Source organism: Chinchilla lanigera, unplaced genomic scaffold (genome assembly GCF_000276665.1).
Source record: "Chinchilla lanigera isolate Chin_1 unplaced genomic scaffold, ChiLan1.0 scaffold00137, whole genome shotgun sequence".
Taxonomy (NCBI): Eukaryota; Metazoa; Chordata; class Mammalia; order Rodentia; family Chinchillidae; genus Chinchilla; species Chinchilla lanigera.
In genome coordinates this window covers 2,141,914-2,160,332 of record NW_004955538.1, presented here as the reverse complement: position 1 = coordinate 2,160,332, position 18,419 = coordinate 2,141,914, and the positions used below count along the sequence as shown (strand labels likewise).

Sequence of the window (18,419 nt, the reverse complement as noted above, 5' to 3'; positions counted from 1 at the left end):
AACCCGCGGACCAGCGGACCCGCCAGCCGGCCGGGCATTGTCCGCCGTGGCCCCCGATTGGCTGCCTGGCCGGCCGCGCCCCGCCTCCCCTCCCCGCCCAGGGGCGCCCCTTTGCCGAGGCTTCCACTACCGGCACCCCGAGGCCTTGGGAACTCGCGCTTCCGCAGCCTTGCGTGGAAGGGGGCGCTCGGAGGGTGAGGTGACTGTCGAGGTCGCCGGGCAGAACTGCTGGGAGCCCCTGCGGGCGCCCACAAAGCCCCTTACCTTTATGGGTTCCCTAGAGCCGGACAGGACCTTGGGCGCTGGGTCCAGACACTCGGACGCACCCTGAGCTCAGACCTGACCCCGACTTCGCCCTGCCCAGCGCCGTCTTGAGCCGGTCCTACCCCTTTCTAGCCTCCGTTTCCCGTCTACACACTCTCAGGGTCTGTCTCGGGGCCTCGGAGGCCGGAGGGGTGGGCCGGGGCATGAGGGGGACCTATGGGCGACGCCCCTCGAGTTCACATCCTAAAATTGCTGCTCTCTGGATCCTGTCATTCAGGAATTTCCCGCTGGCACCCACTTCCTCTTCTGCCTCTCGCAGGAGCCCCCCTCCCCCGCCCGCCTTTGTTTGGCCCCTCTCCTCCCCCCACAGGTCTTTGAGGGCAGAGGCGTGGCTGAGTGGGGGGCTGTGCTCAGGGGGCGTCCCAGGGACTGTGAACTTCCTCCTTCTCCCTGGAGTGGTGGCCAGGGGCCAGGACTCAACTTGGACAGGCGTCCATCCTGGCCCTGGGAGGCGGGGGTGGGGTGGGGTAAGAGGCTGCCAAGGGGTGGCTTTAAAACAGGCCCTCACTGCTCTCCCTGCGGCCCCGCGGATGACGGTTTTCAGGCGAAGCCCTGGAGCCACAGTGTCCAGGCTGGGGCCTTCCGCTGCTCCCCAGGGCACAGATGGGGAGCCTGAGGGCCTGGCCCAGCAGGGTTCATCCAAAGGGGAGCAGAACTCAAGCTGCCGGCCTTCCTGAGATGATTGTGCAATCCCACAGCCGCTGCCCGGCTCCCTCCACCCGCCCCCTCCTAATCCCAAACAGATTGGGAATTTGCTGGGAACACTCTGGTCTGGGACCCCAAAGATCCGAGTCCACGCCCCACCCTGGTCAGTGTGGGCTCCGTGGGGCTGGTGCTGGGCCACCAGCCTTGTCCCCCAGTGGCCCATGGCTTACCCAGGGCAGCAGTCAGGATGGGAAGGGTGATGCTGCCGGCCCCTGTGTGCCACCTGGCACTTCCCCCCTCTGAGTGGGCCTGAGGGTCGAAGGTCCCACCTGCACCCCCAGCACAAGGGAAACCTGAAAATGGAGCTGGATGGAGGCGGGAGGTGGGGAGACAGGACAGGAGGAGGGCCCGGAGGGCAGGCGCTCTTCTGTCCCCTCCCGGCAGCCCCCCAGAGGCCTGTACTTGCAGAGGCAGCCAGCGGCCAGCCCAGAGCTGCACCGGGCAGGAAGTCAGGGACTGTCAGGCACTGTCCTGCCCACTCCCACCTCCACGGGGCTGGGCAGGGCAGGGGCAGCCCGGCACTGAAGCTGTGGAGGCGGCACGTGGCCGGGAGACGTGGTCCCCTCCTTGCCTGTGGCCTGGGACACGAGGGCCCCTTCTGCTTGAGCACTGGCTGCCCACTCTGGTTTTAATTGTGGCGAGGCATATACAGCATTGGTTTACCCATCACGTCACCAGTCCAGTGTCGGGGGCACGCAGGCCGTTTGCATTGCATGTAACCCTCCAGCCCGCCGCACCCTCCGCCCCTAGAGCTGGTCCACCCTGCCAGACTGGAACTCTGTCCCCGTTAGACAGTGCCCCCCCAAGACCTCCCCGTGGCCAGCAGCCACCGACCCTTGATGTCTACTCCTGCGACCTCCAGCAAGGGGAAGGACACAGGACTTGTCCTCTCCTGGCTGGGTCCACCCACACTGCAGGCTGTGTCACAGCGTCCCTCCCGTTAGGCCTGGACTGTGTTCTACTGCGGGCGCAGACACGTGCCAGCCGTCCCTCCCCAAGATCTCGGTCGCTGACACTTTTTGGCCACTATGAACGGTTTTGCTGTGAACAGGTGTGCAAATCATTCGCGACCTTGCTTTCGACCCCTGGGGTGCACAGCGGACTGTGTGGATGGGCACAGGGGCCGGGCTCTGTTCTAGGTGCTTTGCACGCGGAAAATCTTACCAAGCGGGTACTGCGTACCGTCCCCTCTCACAGATGAGGAAACTGAGGCACAGATAGGTCTGATCATGTGCCCGTCGGAAGTGGAGCTGCACCGGACCACACTGCTGCTCCTCTGATGCTGCTCAATGCCTGCGTTGCAGCTGGGTATATACTTAAGTCAGGAACAGGGAAGAATTTAGCCTGGAGAATTAGAAGTAGTGTCTTCCCCCCTCCGCAACCGCCGCTTTTCTTTTTTTAAAATACTATTGGATATTGAACGCAGAGCCTTTGCACAGAGCTACATCCCCAGCCCTTTATTTTTTAATTTTGAGACAGGGTCTTGCTAAATTACCCAGGCTGTGCTCAAACTTGCAATCCTCCTGCCTTAGCCTCCTAAGGGATCACTGGCATGCATCACCACACCGGACTCCTTTTACATCTTTGAAAAAAAAAATTCCCCATCTTTATTGTTGATTTCAATCAATTAACTGGGCAGGGCAGGGAGGGTGAGCTGGCCCCACCGCTGACGCCTGGCTGGCAAGAGGGAGCACAGGGCTGCGCGTTACTGGCCCTCCCCACACAGTCCGGGCAATCTGAGAAGGCAGCACAGGGGAAGTTCTCTGATAAGGAGGGGAAGTTGAGGCAGAAGTGACTGCGGCCGGGGCGTGCTTAGAAGCCAATCAGGGTGGGCAGGGTGCTGGGAGCTTCGAGTCACGCCCTGGGTACAGTGGGAGGCTGCCACAGGCTCAGTGGTGGCCCTGGGCACAAGGGTGCTGGCTGCTGGCCCCGTGGGCTCCCATGAGGAAGGCCAGAGTGCACTAGGATATCCCCAGCAGCCCCTGGGGTGTACCCACTTCCCTCTGCGTGATGACTTGCACTTCCCGCTGCCCAGGCCTTGCTCTCTGGACACCCGGAGCCTCCCAGTCCCTCGCAGGCCTTCCCAGACCTGGGAACTTCCTGGCTGCGCTCACTGACTGCCCTGGTCAGGGCCATGGACAAGGAAACTGAGTCTCATAAGGAAGCAGATGCTTTGAGGCCAGGGTGCCTGCTGCCCCCAGCCTTCCCAACAGAGGAAGTGACCGGCCCAGGGTCACTCACTGCTGCTGCCGGCGTTGGCTGGAGTCTGCTGACTGCCCTGGGATCACGGGATGAATAACACAGCTGACCAGGACACCCTCAGGATGCTCCTGCCTCCAGGGCTCTGGCCAGAGGGGACATATGACAGGCAGTGCCCTGCCCAGTGGGAAGCTGTGTACTGTCACCCTCCCCATCTTCCCTTTTTTCTGGCACCAGGAATCAAACTCAGGACCTTGCACTTTGCCAGGCAGGCGCTCGTGCCGTTGAGTTATATCCCTGGCCCTCTCCCCATCTTCCCACAGGAAGTCTGGCCCAAGACTCCTTTTCATACTTGGCAGATGGGGAAAGTGAGGGCTGAGGAGGCCTGGATCTGAGGGGTCCATGAGCCTGGGTCCTTCCTGCACTGAAGCTGGCCATGTCAGAGAAAGCAGGGCCCTGGCAGAAGGACCCAACCCCAGTGCCTCTGAGGAGCTCAGGGCAGGAGAGCTGCCTGGCGGTGGCGGCTGGGGGGAAGCCCTGGGCCGGGGGGCTTTCCTCCCAAGCCCGGGGATGGGTTGCATCCAAGGTTGCCCAGCCTGACACAGGGGCTCTCTGCAGTGAGCAAAGATGTCAAGAAAACCTCCTGTTGCGCCAGCTGTACCCAGGCTCTTCTCTGAGCCGGCGTGATTTCCAGGAAGCAGCTTGTCTTGGCCCATCCTGGGTGCTTCCAATGACAGCTGGTCACGTGGCAGGTGCTGTTTCTGGGAGTGTCCAGCGGCTAGAAGAGCACAGGGAGGGAGGGAGCTGCCCCAGATGCAGCTGGGCCTCCCTGAAGGGGGGCCCGCAGTCCCTGCCCCTGGCGGGCGTGGGGGTGGCAGTGTGGGCTGTGTGCAGGGCCTGCTTCCTGGGCCAGGCCACTCCGAGGGATGGCAGCCTTTTCTCCGTTCCCACCCAATTTTGCACAGGGAGGCAGAGCCCAGAGAGGTGGAGGAACTTCCCCAGGGCTGACCAGCTGTGAAGACACAGTGCTGGGTTCCAGCCAGGGCCTCTTGAGCTGAGGCTGATCCTTCACAGCAGCCCTGAACCCCTGGGGAGCAGGAAGGTGCAGAAACAGCGGGTGCTACCTTGACTTCCTCCTGCGCCAGCCCCACGCTTGCAGTGTTTGCGGACTCTGTCGGACAGGAGCCTTGTGCTCATCATGGGTTTATTTTTATAGAGATCAGGATGGCTCCCCAAGGACACTTCCAGCAAGACCAGAAATCTCACTCTTGGCGGGGAAACACCACTTGGGAGGGGTAAGGAGGAGACTTTTCACCGTGTGTCTTTAACGTGCCTTTACACAATCCGTGTGAATTTATTATTCAACGGGACACAAAGCTAAAAATGCACGCTGAGGAGGGCATCCGGGAAGGAGGAGGGGCCCCTGCAGCACTGCCAGGTCCCCAAGGCCCAAGAGAGGACAGGACTGAGGTGGGCACGGCGTGTTCACAGCTCCGTTCCCCCCAGGGTTTCAGGATCGCAGGGGCACAGGCTGGGCTGAGATGGGGACACCCACAGCAGCGCCAGGCTCCCGACACGGCTGTCCCAAGACAGCACTGGGAGCGGCTCCCAGCAGACAGACCCCCTGCCCAGCTCCCGGGGCCCCCAGGAAGACACTGTCCCTGGGGAGTCCATTCTGCCCCTCCCTGCCCAGAGGGTGGATGACGGTGGCTGGTGGCTGGCTGCAGTCCCGAAGGGGTTTCTGTGTGTACAGGAAGAAGTGAGGTTGGGGATGGATGGTAGCTTTGGGGACCCTGCAGGTCCTGTCCCCCACCTGGACCATGGTGAGGGGCTCTGCAGGAGCCACCGCCAGCCACTGAGGGTGCTGTCCCCAGGAATCCGCCTGCAGAGGGCCAGGGCCAGAAGGGAAGGCACTGAGGTCATCAGGCAAGGAAGGAAGAGGGAGAGGCTGTGGGACACGCTGGCTGCCTCTTGAAGCACACCCTCCGTGCCAGAACCTCTGAAGGCAGACCCTCCACAGCGAGCACTGTCCACGTGGCACGCGGACACTGGTCGCAGGAGGGCCGGCGCAGGTCGTCATCTAGGGGAGGACAGGTGGGCCTAGTGCAGGCCTGGAGCCTCCACCTCCCACAGGCTGTCCCAGTGTGGCATAGCACATGCCAGCAGGGCCTAGGCCTGAGCCTGGGGACAGGGGGGACAGGAGGGCCTGGGAGCCCGAGCTGGGTGGACGGTCCGGTCCCCTCTTCCTGCCACCCACACTGTCCCGGGCTGGCAGGTATGCGCACAGCGCCTCACCCCACAAGCCAAGCGCACCTCCTCCAGTGCCCTCCGGGCCATGGTGCTCACAGAGTGGGGCCCCGGCTCAGGGCCAGAAGCAAACCCCAGTCCAGAAAGGACCCAGGATACCAGAGGCCGTGGGGAGCCAGGCTGGGAGCTGAAGAGGGAGGAGCAGAGAACCCGCAGGGGCGGGGAAGAGGCTGGGTTCTGAACTGGAGGGGCCAAGAGGATGCTGGGGACTGTCCTGCTCTGTGCTGGGCACGCGGTCCCCTGGCAAGCCCTCCAAGCCGGGCTGGCAAATGCTGTGAACACACATATGCGCGTGCACGCATACACACACACACACACATGCACGCACTTATCAGCCAGACAACTGGCCGACAAGTCCGGCAGCCAGACCTCCCACCTCTGTGCTCGGCCTGGACAACGACCGTGAAGGCACTTAAGGTCTGTGCAGAGCCTCGGGGACCCGGCTGGCCAGCAGCCCCCACATGCGGACAGGACAGCCCCCTGCCGTCAGTCTTCCGTGGTGCTCTCAGAAGCTGCTGCTGCCTCCTGCTTCCCGTATGCGGCCTGAGGAGGCCAGTGCTGGTCACGGCCACTGCCAGCGCTAGGCAAGGCAAGGGCACATGCCGGTGCTCCTTGCAGGACGCGCAAGTGTTGCGTGTGCACACAGTTCCTGTCAGGAAACCCGACTTCCCGTCTCCAGGTCTAGAAACCCTCAGAAAGACGGTCCTGAGCCTCGGGCGGGTCCCGGCCTCCATCTCTCCCTACCAGTCATCTGCTTGGCCCGGGCCTGCTCACAGGCGGGGCTGCACCCAGGGCGTTCTTGACTTCCTTGCAGGCCAGCGCTCTGGAGGTGCCTGGAACACTGCGTGGTAGGGTGGCCAGGGGCCTGGTTTACACCTGGCTCTTGCCTTTCCCTCCAAACCTGGGAGGTGCTGAAAGCACCCATTTCACATTTGGAAAAACGGAGGCACGTTGAGGTAACGGAGCTTTCCTACATCACTAAGACAGCCTTCCTGCCGCCACCCAGTCTGCCCTGGGAGCCCAGCCCCAAAACCTCCTGCTTCTTTACCGTGGGGCTGGGACTCAGTCTCCCTGGGGAGAACTGGCTGGGGCCAGGCAGATGAGTCTTCCCTTACCCCCGCCAGCCCCTGCTGGCCATTCCCACCCGACACCAGTGGCCCCCAGGGGTACAGTGGGGCTGGGCAAGGACAGCGTGGCCAGTGAGTCCCCTGCCCCTCCTGCAGACCCCTCCTCCACGCTCAGACGTGCCCGTCCTACCCCCAAACTCCAGTTATGGCAGCCTGTTTCTCCCTGGGCCAAGGACTGCCTGTCAGCGCCGGCAGTCACACTCCCTACCCTACCCCCAGGAGCCCGGGAACCCCAAGCTCTCCACTTCCTCTTCCTGCCCACCTCACCGCCCCTGCCAGGGAGAGCTGGATATTCCCCTGCCCTGCCCCTGGCCTCCAGCCCTGGCACAACCACTGGCAGGAAGGCACTGCCCTGGCACCTGCGACCAGAGAGGACAGAGTATCCCAGGCACATGGCTTGTCTGCCACGGGCCCAGCAGACTCAGACCTGGCCCTGCGTTCCAGGCCAGGCTCGGAGAGGGGCAGCAGATCTGCCTGGATGCTGCCCCCGCCCCACAGGGATGAGAGGGGCAGAGCTGGGGGAGCTGAGAGGGACGCCCCCACTCACCTTGCAGGGCAGCCTTCAGGACCCTGAGCCTGTGCTCTGGAGGTGAAAGTCCATCCAGCGCTCGGGGCCCTGGTCACCTGCAGGTACCTGGCCCTCCTCCCAGGGCCAGGCAGGGGGCTCCTGGGTGCCAGCCTGGGCTTCCCCTGCAGGCTCCCCACTCTACCACCAACGCAAACGGGCTCCCTGCAGCCTTGCCCTCAGCCGGGCCAGAAGGGGGTTTGCAGGTGCACATCTGAACAGACTTCACCAGCTACGGGTCACCCCAACACGGCCTGGGCAGCCCCCTGCAGGACCCCAACAACTGCCACTGCTGGGAAGTCCCTCCCCTGTGCAACCCCAATACCTCAAGAGGCAGAACAAGCCTTCACTCTCCTGGCCCCCAGGCCTGGGCTGCTGCGGTGAGGCACAGCATGTGGGCCCAGGGTCCCGCCACGGAGGACGGTTCTGCTGAGGGCCTTCCGGCTCGTGCTGCCCGTCTCCCACCGGCGCGGTGGGCGCAGAGGCCTTTGGCAGGTGCACCCAGGCCTTCCACCAGCAGCCAGCTTGGCCTGGCCCTGGGTAGGGAGGCACCGGTTTAACTGACATTTATTTTTAGAATAAATACTCTGTCCTGAGCTCTCAGCTGGGGGTGGCGGGGGCTGCGAAGCAGCAGGCCCTCCCTGGCAGGCAGGATGGATGGGGAAACCACCCCAAGCGCCCCCACAAATGCCTCAGATGCCTTCATCCTCCCCCTCCAAGCTGAGCAGCCAAACACGGTTAAGGATAAATATTCCATGACAACTCTGGGCTGCAGAGTTGGGGGCAGGGCTCCCACTGACTTTGGGGCTCCTCGCTCAGGGTGCAGGCCTCACGGAGGGTGCTGGGAGGCCCTCTCTGTTTGGGGAGCAGTAGATGCAGGTGCTCAGCACATCCATGGAGACAGGCACCAGTATCTCCTCAAAAAGCACGCGCTTGTGGGTGGCTTCTGCGCCTGCAGCCCCATTCCCACCCCCCAGCAGGCCCTGCGAGTGCTGCAGCAGGTGCCGGTTCCGACGGTGGCCCAGTCTGCGCAGCGCCAGGATGGCCAGCACGTGCTTGCGCCTGTGGAGGGAAGATGGGCGCACTGCAGGGCACACCCCTGACCCCCAGCCTCCCTCTGGATGCCGGGAACCCCGGGCTTAGAGGAAGTATGAGTCACGCAGCATTCCTGGAGCTCGGTCAGGGAGGCCAGGGCGGTGGGGGTCAGGAGGGTGCTCCTGGGGAGGCAGTGGCAGTGTGGGCCATGGGCTGTAGCAGTGGGTGGCTGGGCCTCGAAGGCACAGACCACACAGGGGAGGGGACAGGCACACAGGTACCCACGGAGTCCCAGGGGTCAGGGTCGCGTCAGGCTGGGGAACCTATGGTATGCCTCTGATCCACACTCTGGAGACCGCCCGCCTGGGACCAGGGCAGGGAACTCTCCCTGGTGGTAGCCGGCCCGGGGAAGGGGCTGGGCCAGGGGCTTTCTGCGGCCTCCCCATTCCAGAATGTCCAAGCCCCAGGGAGGGTTGAACCGGGATTTCCATGGGCTTCCATGACTCACAGCGCCCCTCCCACCCCAGGATCAAAGCTTCCTGCCTCCCACCCTTGGTAGGACTTGCTGTCAGGGTTGGGGTAACACCTGCTCCCTAATTCCAGGGAGCGTGTGCCCCTCACCCCAGGGGGACTAATGAAAAATGGTCCGGAATATGTGCGAGGGGCGCCTCTTCTGGCCTGTGGCCCAAGGGTGCCTTACACACATAGCTAGGTCTTGATGCCACACACACAGGTCCATGCAGGGTTCGAGCCCCGTCTGACCCCACTGAACACACCCTTCCCTCCTTGCCTGCCCACTGCGCCTGGGGTGCATCTCAGGCCCTCGTGGGGGCACAGGTGGGCTCAGACCTGATGTCAGGGTAGCTCCGGATAAGCGTCTCCAGGTGCCGCCTGATGTCGTCCTTGTATGTCTCTCCCAGGATCTCAGCCACGCAGGGGATGGCCTGGTTCAGCCACGTGGATTCAGAGCCCTGAGGACACAGGGAGGCTGGGATTGTGCAGATCCAGCACCATGGGCGTCTCCCCGCCCCGGGGCCAGCACTGGTGTCCTCTGTCCTCGTGATGTGCAGCCCAGGCCTGAGCCAGAAATGTGCCTGGAACCGCACCCCAAGTGGAGGCAGCGGCCCAGATCAGAGCTGGGTGGGCAGGGGCCGCCCCAGGCCTGGCCACCAGATGAGGCTGCGTCCCTCTGTCCTTCCTCTGAGCCCCCAAACTACGCCAATGTCTGCAAGTGCGCCCACCGCCCAGCCCATCCCCACTGGGCCCTGCGTGGTGGAGACGGGGGCAGAACTAGGGCGCACTCACTGCCCCCCACTTCTCTCCGGGTGAGCAGAACTGAGAATGGGGGCGCTAACCAAGGGCGGAAGCGAGTCCCCCGGCACCAGACGTGGCTCCTACCAAGTCCCGGAAGGCTTCGCTGATGGCCTGCGCGTCCTCACTCATCCTCTGGGCGCCTCGCACGCGCTCCTCGCCCCGGAAGCGCACGCTCGGCCTCAGCACCTGCGCCAGGTACTCCCGGACCACAAACCTGTGCACCTCCTGCAGCGTCTCCTGGACGGGTGCAGTCACGGTCATGGCTGGGTCAGAGACTAAGCCCTGGGCACATGCTGGCTCAGAACCCTTCCCGGCCATACCTGTGCCACTGGCGGGGCCACAAGTGTGAGGTGGTATGCAAAGGCCTTCACCTTGTCCATGAGGGGACCCAGTGTGTCCTGTGTCAGCCAGTTCTTGATAAACACGGACCTGAAGAGTGGCTGCGGGCGGGGGTGTGGGAGTGAGCGCTGAGCACCCTTCTGCCTCCACTGGGGACCCTGCGCCACCATCCCCTCCCAGCCAGGCAACACTATGTGCCCTCGGGACACCTGGAGCGCCGTTGTAAGGGACCCTGCGCCACCACCCCCGGTTGGGTCCTGGCGGGGGAATTGCAGTGGGAAGGCAGGCACTTCCTAAACGCCCCCTCTTAGCCCGGACACCTGAGTCCCCACCCCATCCCGACACACACGCCCCTGAATGGGCCCTGGGCCCTGGGCTTCAGCCAGCAGAAGGCGCCTGCCGGGCACAGAGAGTGGGAGAGCAAGCCCTGCTCCTCTCACCTGCACGTCACGCTGCAGGCCCTGGAGCAAGTGCTTCTGGAAGCTGTGGACAGCGGCCAGGAGGGGCTTCTCCAGCTCCTCCAGCATTCCTGGGAACCTGGCCAGCAGACTGGTCCTGGTGAAGGGCCCGGACAAGTGATTAGGTGGGCACAAGGGAGCAAGCTGGGGAGCAAGGCGCAGCACAAAGGCCTGCAGGCTGGGGTTGTACCAGCTCCACTCATTTAGACTATAATGTGACCATAGCTCCATCCCTGCCCTCTAAGGCGACAGCGTCCCCATTTCACTGTTGAGGAAGCTGAGGACAGACTTGGACATGGCATGGCATGCTGAGGTCCTATTGCTGCCCCCTCAGCCCCTGGCACAGAGGAGCGAGGTGCTGCAGGCGCGCGCCTGGTCGTGCTGGGGAGTCTGGCACAGACACGGGCCTGGTTGCACTTGCTGGGTGCATGGCTGGGGGTCATTTGCGCCCGGCCTCACTCTCCCACAGGAGCAGGGCACAGGGCCTGGGGGAGAAATGCACCCGGTGAAGCACCGCCCAGATCCTGGCACCTGGCAGGGGCGGCAGAGAGCCGGCAGGGACCGGGTCCTCCCAGGCGTGGGGTCCCACGCGCTGGGGCCTGGGCGCAGAGGCTCAGGCCTGGGGGCAGAGGCTCGGCCCCAGGTGTCAGAAGAGCAGAGAGGGGCAGAGATCCAAGTGCCTTCTCCCTGGCAGCATGGGGATCTGAGCCCAGCGCGGCCGGAGCCAGTGTTCCCGTTAGCAGCAGGCACATATGCAAAGGGGGACACTGAGGCTGGTCTGCAGAGGGCTGCGCAGGGGCTGGGGGATTCAGACCCCGGGGTGAGGCCAGGGCCCCCTTGCCCTGTGACAGCCGGGGACCTGCTTTGCTGGGCTGAGGAAGGCGCTGTGCCAGTAGGACGGGGAGGGCACGGCCCCTGGAGGTGTCAGGGCGGGTCACACTAGGGAAGGGACCAGCCCCTTGTCACCCAGGTTCAGGCTTTTTTCCATCAGCACGGAACCAAGCCCCTCGGTCCATGACGCACGCGCACTCCGCCTCCGCGCTGTTTTCGGGAGCTCGCGCACCCCCTGCTGGCAGTGCGGCGTAGGCGCAAGACGCACCTGAGCTCCTCGCAGGCGTTGATGTAGGCGCCCAAGCGGGGCTCGCTCGCCGCCCCCGACTCCAGCAAAGCCTTCTCGAACCTGGGCAGGGCACGCAGAGACCTCGAACAGCGCTCTCGTCGGTTCCCACCCAGACTCCAGGCTCGCGCTGAGGGCCCCTCTCTCTGTGGTGCAGCGTTCGGAGCCCTCCGGGGTGCACGCCCCCCAGCCCCGGGGACGCACGCGCACCTGGGCACAAAGAGTCTGATCTCGCGCGCGCAGATCCTCAGGGTGGTGGCCTCGAGCTCGGCGGAGATGGCGCTGGACGCCTTCACGTGCTCCGCCACCAGCTGGGGGCGACAGCACGGTTGGGCGCGGCGGGTCCCCGCCCGGCGCCCTCTCTGCCACCTGGCGGCCGGCGGCGGACCCGGCCCACTCGCTCTGCCGCAGGTCTCGCTCTAGCTTTCAGGGGCCCCAACCTGAGAGTCACCTCCCTACGCCCGGCTCCACCAGCTCCCGGGGGGACCGCTAGAACCGGGTATGATCACACTCCGGGGGCCCCCGCCGCGCACCATGTGGATGTCCGTGGACAGCGGCGCGCGGTAGCGGCCCTGCAGCTCCTCGGGGCCCCCTGACGCCGCCCAGCCGCTCTGCTCCAGCTGCAAGATGCGGTCGAAGTAGCCTGCGATCTTGCTCTGGGGAGGGGGGATTGGACCCGGTGAGGCCTCCCAGGAGGGGGTTCCTGTGCCTCGGGGATGAGCACCCTGCCCGCTCACAGGCCAGGCCGCGCCGCCGCCCAGACCCCCGGCTCCCGCCTGCCTGCAGGAGCCGGCCCCACCTCCAGGAAGCGGGTGTAGTCGCTCTCCAGCTGCGCCCACACGTCGGGCGCTAGGAGCGGGGGCAGCGGCTCCTCAGGCAGTGCCAGGTCCCGGGCGTCCAGGAAGTCGGGGCTGGAAGCGGGCAGGGTGCTGAGGGGCAGGGCGGCCGGGTCACAGCCCCGCCTCCCCCACGTCTGCAGCCCGCCGCAGCCCTGGCCCTGGGGGTCTGGGCCAGCACCTCCCGGAAGCGTCTGACCACCAGCTGTGCCCGCTCAGCCTGCTTAAGAGCTGTCCAGATGGGCCCCTGCCAGGCCGCCTCGGGTGACCTCCACCGCTTGCGTGGCGAGCGCCCAAGCCTGGCCCAAGCCCCGCAACACCACATAGCTCCGCAGTCACCGTCCAGCGGTATTCAGGGGGCCCACTCCTGCCCGTGGGCCCGCACCGTCATCCCGGAGGCCTGTGGCCTGGACACAGCAGAGCGCAAGGGGCAGCTCCCAGCAGCCGTGCCCTTCCACAGGGGGAGTGAGCGAGCCCGCGGGGTGTCCTGCCCTGAGAGGCGCCCCTTTAATGCTGGCACAGGCACCTGCTCCGCTGGGAACCCGCGCGTGGTGGCCCCGTGGGAAGATCTGGGGTGGGAACACATCAGCGCCTCAAGGGCAGGGAAGCATGGCGAACTCCCCGGTCTCTCGGGCGCCGGCCGCGGCCCAAGACTGCGCTGTGCTCCCGGAGCGAGTCCGCAAGCCCCGGGTGGGTCGTACGAGCCGCCACTCGCGCGTGGCCCGCCTCGGGCCTCACCTGCCATAGACGTTGGCGACCCAATCCAGCAGGAGGTAGAGCTGCTCGCAGCCGCGGGCATCGCGCGCGAGCTCCTGCAGGCGCTGGCCCACCGCTGCGTGGAAGGCGCGCAGGTAGGTCTCCCACGCGGGCAAGCCGGCGACCTCGTACGCGGGCCGCACCTCCCGGTGCACCTTCTGCAGGTCGCCGCGAACCACGCCACCTAGCTCGCTCAGGATCTGGGCCAGGCCGGGCTCGCCCTCCGTGGCCCCAGGGGTGGCGCCCGCGCCCGCCAGACACACGCGCTCCCGCGCGCTCCGCCGCACCGCGTCCTCCCACTGCCTGCGCCAGTGGCGCGGGGTGAGCAGGATGTCGCCGCCGGCCGGCGGTGCCGGGTGGGCCTCCTCCTCCGCGCGCACCACCCGCGCCAGCTCCGTCAGCATCGCCGCGGGCACGCCCTCGGGGGCCAGGGTCTCGCGCACGATGGCGCCCATCTCGTTCGCCAGCCGGTCGTAGTGCAGGGACACGTCCATGACGCGCCGCACGTAGTCCGTGGGGTCCTCAACGGGGTTTGAAGTCTTCTCGGCCACCAGCCGCGTCTCCAGGCCTCGCAGCTGCTTGAACGCCGCCATCACTTGCCACTCAGTGATGAGGTCGGCCACGGATTTGCCTTCTGCGGGGGCAGTGAAATAGGGGCGAGGACAGGTACCCGCCCCAGGACCCTGGGCCCGGCCCAGATTCCCCTAGCCTCCAAGAGTCACAGCCTGGGTCCAACCAAAACCCAAAGAGCGCTTTGGTTCGTCCCTCTGCCCGCTACTCCTGCCACCCCGCCTGCAGGGAGCTGCTCCCTGGCCTCCTGGGCAGCGCTGATTTCAGGTCTAATAGGGTCAGAGCTCAGGCTGGGCGTGCCCTGCAGTGCCCAGGCTGCCACCTGCCGCTGTGCAGGTGGAACATCTCGCCTGCGCTGCCGCCTCCCTGACACTTCCACACCCAAGGTCCTTGACTTCTACAGTGGTGGAGACGGAGGTTCAAATCCCAGTCCCAGACTCAAGTCACTTCACCACTCTGAGCCCCGCTTTTCTCTGGGGGGTCCCCTTGCTAAGATGCTGTGAGAACTTGAAGTTCGATTGTGCAGGAAAAAGGGTGTGGGAGAGCTGGGAAGGCTGGGCTCAGCTGGTGCCCCCTCTGTCTCAGCTTCCCCCCATGCTTAGCATGGCCCGTGAAGCCCTTACCTGCCTCCGGCTGCAGTTCCTCTGGCCCCACCTGCAGTGCTGCCTGCTGCTTGGCATCACCACTGCTGACCACAGAAGGCTCTTCTTGCACAGCCGTGACCTGGGACTGGCCCGCTGCTGGGCTTTGGTCCACCATTCGCCGCAAGGACAGGAGCAGGGATCTCCGGGAGGCTCGGTGGCGCCGGCCTGGGTCTTCCTTAGTCGCTCGGGTGGGGCCCTGCGGGCTCGCCCAGGACCGGGCCCGATGAAGGATGCCCCGAATGGTGCCCACGTGGTGGTCTTTGTTCTCCACCACACTGATCGACCGCTGAGTGCCCCAGGCTGGTGCCGCCGGCCCCCCAGACTCCCGGGGGCTTTGGGGCTCTGGTCCAGGGGTCACCTTCTGTGGTGACAGCATCTCAGCAGCAGGAGATCTGGGGATGAGAGGGAGGCTGAGAAGGCCTGGAGGGCACCCTGGTGCCACCGAGGGGACAAGAGTCCCAGGGGCTCGACCAGACCCAAGGGCTGGTCAGGGAAGGATTCCTAGCAGCAGCATCATCCTGAGCTACCAGAAAGGACGCATCAGAGGAGACCCCTGCCCTGGCCAGAGCACCTGTGCCAGGCTGCAGGTGGGCGCTGGGATTCAGGTACTTCTTCCATCGAGGAGCCTGCACTGACAGCACCCCCAGAGAGGGTCTCCCCAGGTGCCTACCTCACCCGGTCTGCCCAGGCCCGACCTCCTGCAGAGCTGGAGCGGGGAGCTGCACTGTGGGTCCTGGGGCCCAGCTCTACCCTCAGCCACAGGAGGGCAGGGCTCAATGACCACATCCGGGCCTTCTCAGGCTCAGACGCCCCAGCCCCCTCCACAAGCCCCTGCCCTGCCCTTCAGAACCCCACTCACCCCTTCCCCAAAAGGCGGACTGCTTCTGCAGGAGGGCAGGGACTCTGTGGAGCCCACGCCTGCCCGGTGTCACAGAGCCAGAGGCTGAGGCCACCCTGCTCCTCCCACAGCCCACAGGAGCCCAGGGAAGGTCGTGGGAGGAGCCTCAGTCTATATTTAACTGGGGCTGGGGGACTTCCTGTGTTGTCCCCCTTGACCCCCTGCTCCCTGGGCCTCCATGGCACAGAGTGGGACCAGGGAACCGAGGGAGTGGGGGCCACCGGAGCCTGGCTGTTTGCTCTTCTGGCTTTTGCTAGGGTAGGACAGGAAGGAGGAGGGGCCATCCCAGCCCCTGAGACCTATCTGCACATCACACTGTGCAAACCCGTCAGGGTGGGGGAGGGCATTCGCCAGCGAGGTCTCACTTTACTGTTGGAGAAACTGAGGCCAAAAGAAAGGCCAGACCTGTTGCAGTCACACACACAGCAGTGACAGCGCCCCAGCCCCTCCCCAGCTCCCTGCCACCCAGGCCCCAGCACACAGCCCAGGCTGGAGCTGGCACCAGACCCTGGGACATGGGTAGGAGATGTCCCTCCCCAAGCCTCAGTTCCCTGGGGTGGATGGGGGGCTGACCCTCACCTACTCTCCTCACACACTGCCCTTGGGGCTGGCTGGTCTGCCTTCCTCAGGCTCTGGAGGCCCCTGGGCAGCTGGGAGGAGGCCCAGCAGGGGAGCTGGACCCAGCGATTGATGGGGCTTTATCTGCCCCGCCCCGGTCACAGGTCATCGTCCTGCCCTGGCGCCAGGGTTCATGGACGCCGCCTTGCTCAGGCCTGACCCACACGCAGAGGGGGCTGCCCCGATGGCCTCCCGGCCTCTGTCCCTGCGCTCCCATGGTGCCCCTGTGGGGCTCTGGCTCCCGGTCACCCGCTGTTGAGGGCAAGGAGGACGTGGGCCTGAGGCTGGACGTAGGGAATAAAGATGAGGGAGGAGGAGACAAGGAAAGCCGTGACTAAAGCAGCCTTTTAAGAGGGCTGCAACTTCCGGGTTTGCAGGGGTGGCAAGGTTTTCGCAGTGGGAGGGGTTGCAGTGAGTCTGCAAGGCCACCCTTTCGGGTTCGCTGGGTTGACTGACGTTCTTTCCTTTCAGACCCCTCACCCCGATCCCTCAAGGACACTGTGAGGCCATAAACTGGTGTAGCTGAGAAGGTAAAGAGCAGGAATCTGGTTTTAAGATAAGGAAACAGACCATTCAAAGAACACTTAAGTTTTCCATCTTAAAGTTTTGTTTTGTTTTGATTTGGTACCGGGAATCGAACTCAGGACCTTGCGCATGCCAGGCAGGTGCTTGTGCCACTGAGCTGTATCCTCGGCCAAGTTTCCCATCTTAAAAAAGAAAAACAGCTCCTAGCTGTGAAACGGGCCACTGTCCTTCTGGGTGATGTGAGGCCTCTGCCAGCCCTCTCCAAATAAACATCCTCATGCCAGGAACCGTGTGCCTCTCTCCTGAGGGCTCACAGAATTTAAAAGTGCACATTCAGAGTGCGTGGTGGTGCACACCTGTAATCCCAGCATTTGGGAAGCTGAGGCAGGAGGATCGCTGTGAGTTCAAGGCCAGCCTGGGCTTCAGAGTGAGTTCAAGAGCAGCCTGACCTACATAGGGAGACACTGTCTCAAAAAACAAAACAGAACAATTCTGCCTAATGAACCCCTTGTGTCTGTCATGGATGCACCTGCAATTTCTCTGCCTGCGATAGAAGTCAGTGGACTGCAGTTTATCACGGGTACAGAATGGGCTTGGGCTCACCCCTACTTTGAGCCTCCTTGGACCCTGTCCAGTGATAGGTCTGGCTTGTGACAGGGAAGTCACGCTTAGTAAGCACCACCTGTGTGCCCTGCCCAATGCCTGACACACACCAGGTCCCCAAGACAGCATTGGGGTGTCTGTGTCCTGCCTCATAGGTAGGGAGGCCGAGACAGGAGGGGCAGGGTCTCGCCTCAGTCCATCCAGCTCCAGCTGGGGGCAGGTGGGGCCGGGGTTCAGGGCGCTCCGCCCCTGCAGAAGGCCCGAAGTGGGGAGGGACTCAGAGGGGCCTGCAGTCCTTGCCCAACCTGCAGCCAGCCCACCTCGGCCTGCAGCTGCCCACATCACCCCATCCTGCTCTAAACCCTCACTGCCTCCACTGCCCGTGTACCCCGAGACTTGCCTTCAGAGCCACTGACTTCCCACCAGCCTTCACCTCGGGGGCTCCGACGATATGCACCCCAGCCTCACGGGCCTCGCCGACCTGCACATGCCACCTCGGGCCTCCCCTGGTGGCTCCAAGCCCTCACGACCTCTGTCTCTGCTTCCACGTCTGACTGGGCTGCAGGACGACTCGGTGGTCACCTCCCCGGCATCCTCAGGGCTCTGCCTGGGGCCACTCAGGGCTGTCCCTGCAGGGACCGGCCTCCTCTCCGGCCTGTGCCTCCCACCCCAGAGCACAGGCGGGGAGCAGCACACTGTCTTGCGTCAGGGACACCCTCTCGTCCCCCAGCTGGCTGCTTGCTGAGCTGGTGCCCACTAGCCTCCTCTGGGGGTCCCCAGCGAAGCCGCTCCTCTCTGTTGGCACCCATGGGGCTCTCTGGCGCTTTCTGTCCAGTGTCCGCATGGACCTGGGTGTAGCAAGGCAGTAGTCCTGATGGCGCTCAGTGCTGCCGGAGCCTGTGGCCCTGCACGCCCTGGTGACCTGAGCCCTGGGCCTTGGGCCCGGGCCCCACTCTGTCCAGGCTGGGCCCACAGCACTGCAGGGCAAGCTGCGGCAGTGGGAAGAGCACACCGAAGCGTGATCCTTGGAGACTCCCACCCTGGCTGCTTAAGCTGCGAGTGAGAAGTCAGGTGTGGATGTCACCCACCCTCTACCCAGGCCCACTGTCCCTGTACCTCATCCTCCTCCCAGTCCCCCCGGCTGCTCTCCCACCCAGCCTTCAAAGCCAGAAGTAACAATCCCAATGCTCCGGGAGGCTGAGGCGAGAGGATCACAAATTCAAACCCAACCGGGGCAATTTAATGACTTTGTAAAACCTTGTGTCAAAATGAGAAGTACAAGCCGGGCGTGGTGGTGCACGCCTGTAATCCCAGCACTCAGGAGGCTGAGGCAGGAGAATCGTTGTGAGTTCAAGACCAGCCTGGGCTACCAAGTGAGCTCAAAGCCAGCCTGAACTGCATAGTGAGACCCTGTCTCAAAAAGACAAAAAATAATAATAATAAAGCAAAATGAAAAGTACAAGAAGGGCGGAGGGCTGG

At 64.3% G+C, this 18,419-nt stretch overlaps 3 protein-coding genes across 8 annotated transcripts in view; 1 reads left to right on the top strand and 2 right to left on the bottom strand.

Annotated features, from left to right (window-relative positions):
- Tnfaip2 (tumor necrosis factor, alpha-induced protein 2) overlaps positions 1-560 on the bottom strand; it is a 13,540-nt gene extending 12,980 nt beyond the window's left edge. Inside the window, exon 1 of the mRNA XM_005410765.2 lies at positions 265-560. The gene's annotated coding sequence lies outside the window, so the exon portion shown is untranslated. The remainder of the gene's footprint in view (positions 1-264) is intronic.
- A 656-nt stretch (positions 561-1,216) lies between these two features.
- LOC102016421 lies at positions 1,217-4,630 on the top strand. Its single transcript, XM_013507821.1, has 3 exons — positions 1,217-1,225; positions 1,292-2,080; positions 4,445-4,630. Exons 1-3 carry the CDS (start codon positions 1,217-1,219, stop codon positions 4,607-4,609), a joined length of 963 nt encoding a protein of 320 aa, XP_013363275.1. The 3' UTR covers positions 4,610-4,630.
- Exoc3l4 (exocyst complex component 3-like 4) overlaps positions 4,552-18,419 on the bottom strand; it is a 15,183-nt gene continuing 1,315 nt past the window's right edge. For 2 of the 6 annotated variants that reach the window (XM_005410771.2, XM_005410770.2), the window contains exons 2-12: positions 14,276-14,688; positions 13,065-13,716; positions 12,290-12,419; positions 12,024-12,146; positions 11,701-11,801; positions 11,473-11,553; positions 10,356-10,470; positions 9,897-10,016; positions 9,661-9,813; positions 9,112-9,233; positions 4,552-8,289 (exon numbers count right to left, since the gene is read on the bottom strand). In XM_005410771.2, the coding sequence (XP_005410828.1) occupies positions 8,043-8,289; positions 9,112-9,233; positions 9,661-9,813; positions 9,897-10,016; positions 10,356-10,470; positions 11,473-11,553; positions 11,701-11,801; positions 12,024-12,146; positions 12,290-12,419; positions 13,065-13,716; positions 14,276-14,672 (2,241 nt within the window). In that variant the 5' untranslated portion in view covers positions 14,673-14,688 and the 3' untranslated portion in view covers positions 4,552-8,042. Of the gene's footprint in view, positions 8,290-9,111; positions 9,234-9,660; positions 9,814-9,896; positions 10,017-10,355; positions 10,471-11,472; positions 11,554-11,700; positions 11,802-12,023; positions 12,147-12,289; positions 12,420-13,064; positions 13,717-14,275; positions 14,689-14,966; positions 15,048-15,155; positions 15,497-18,419 lie in introns of those variants that run through there. The other 4 variants (XM_005410766.2, XM_005410767.2, XM_005410769.2 and 1 more) reach the window with 4 other exon arrangements.

Bases quoted from the DNA above. Each gene is read 5' to 3' on its own strand.
- LOC102016421 (XM_013507821.1), top strand. The intron at 2,081-4,444 runs GTGTGCAAATCA...TTATTTTTATAG, and splicing joins AACGGTTTTGCTGTGAACAG to AGATCAGGATGGCTCCCCAA.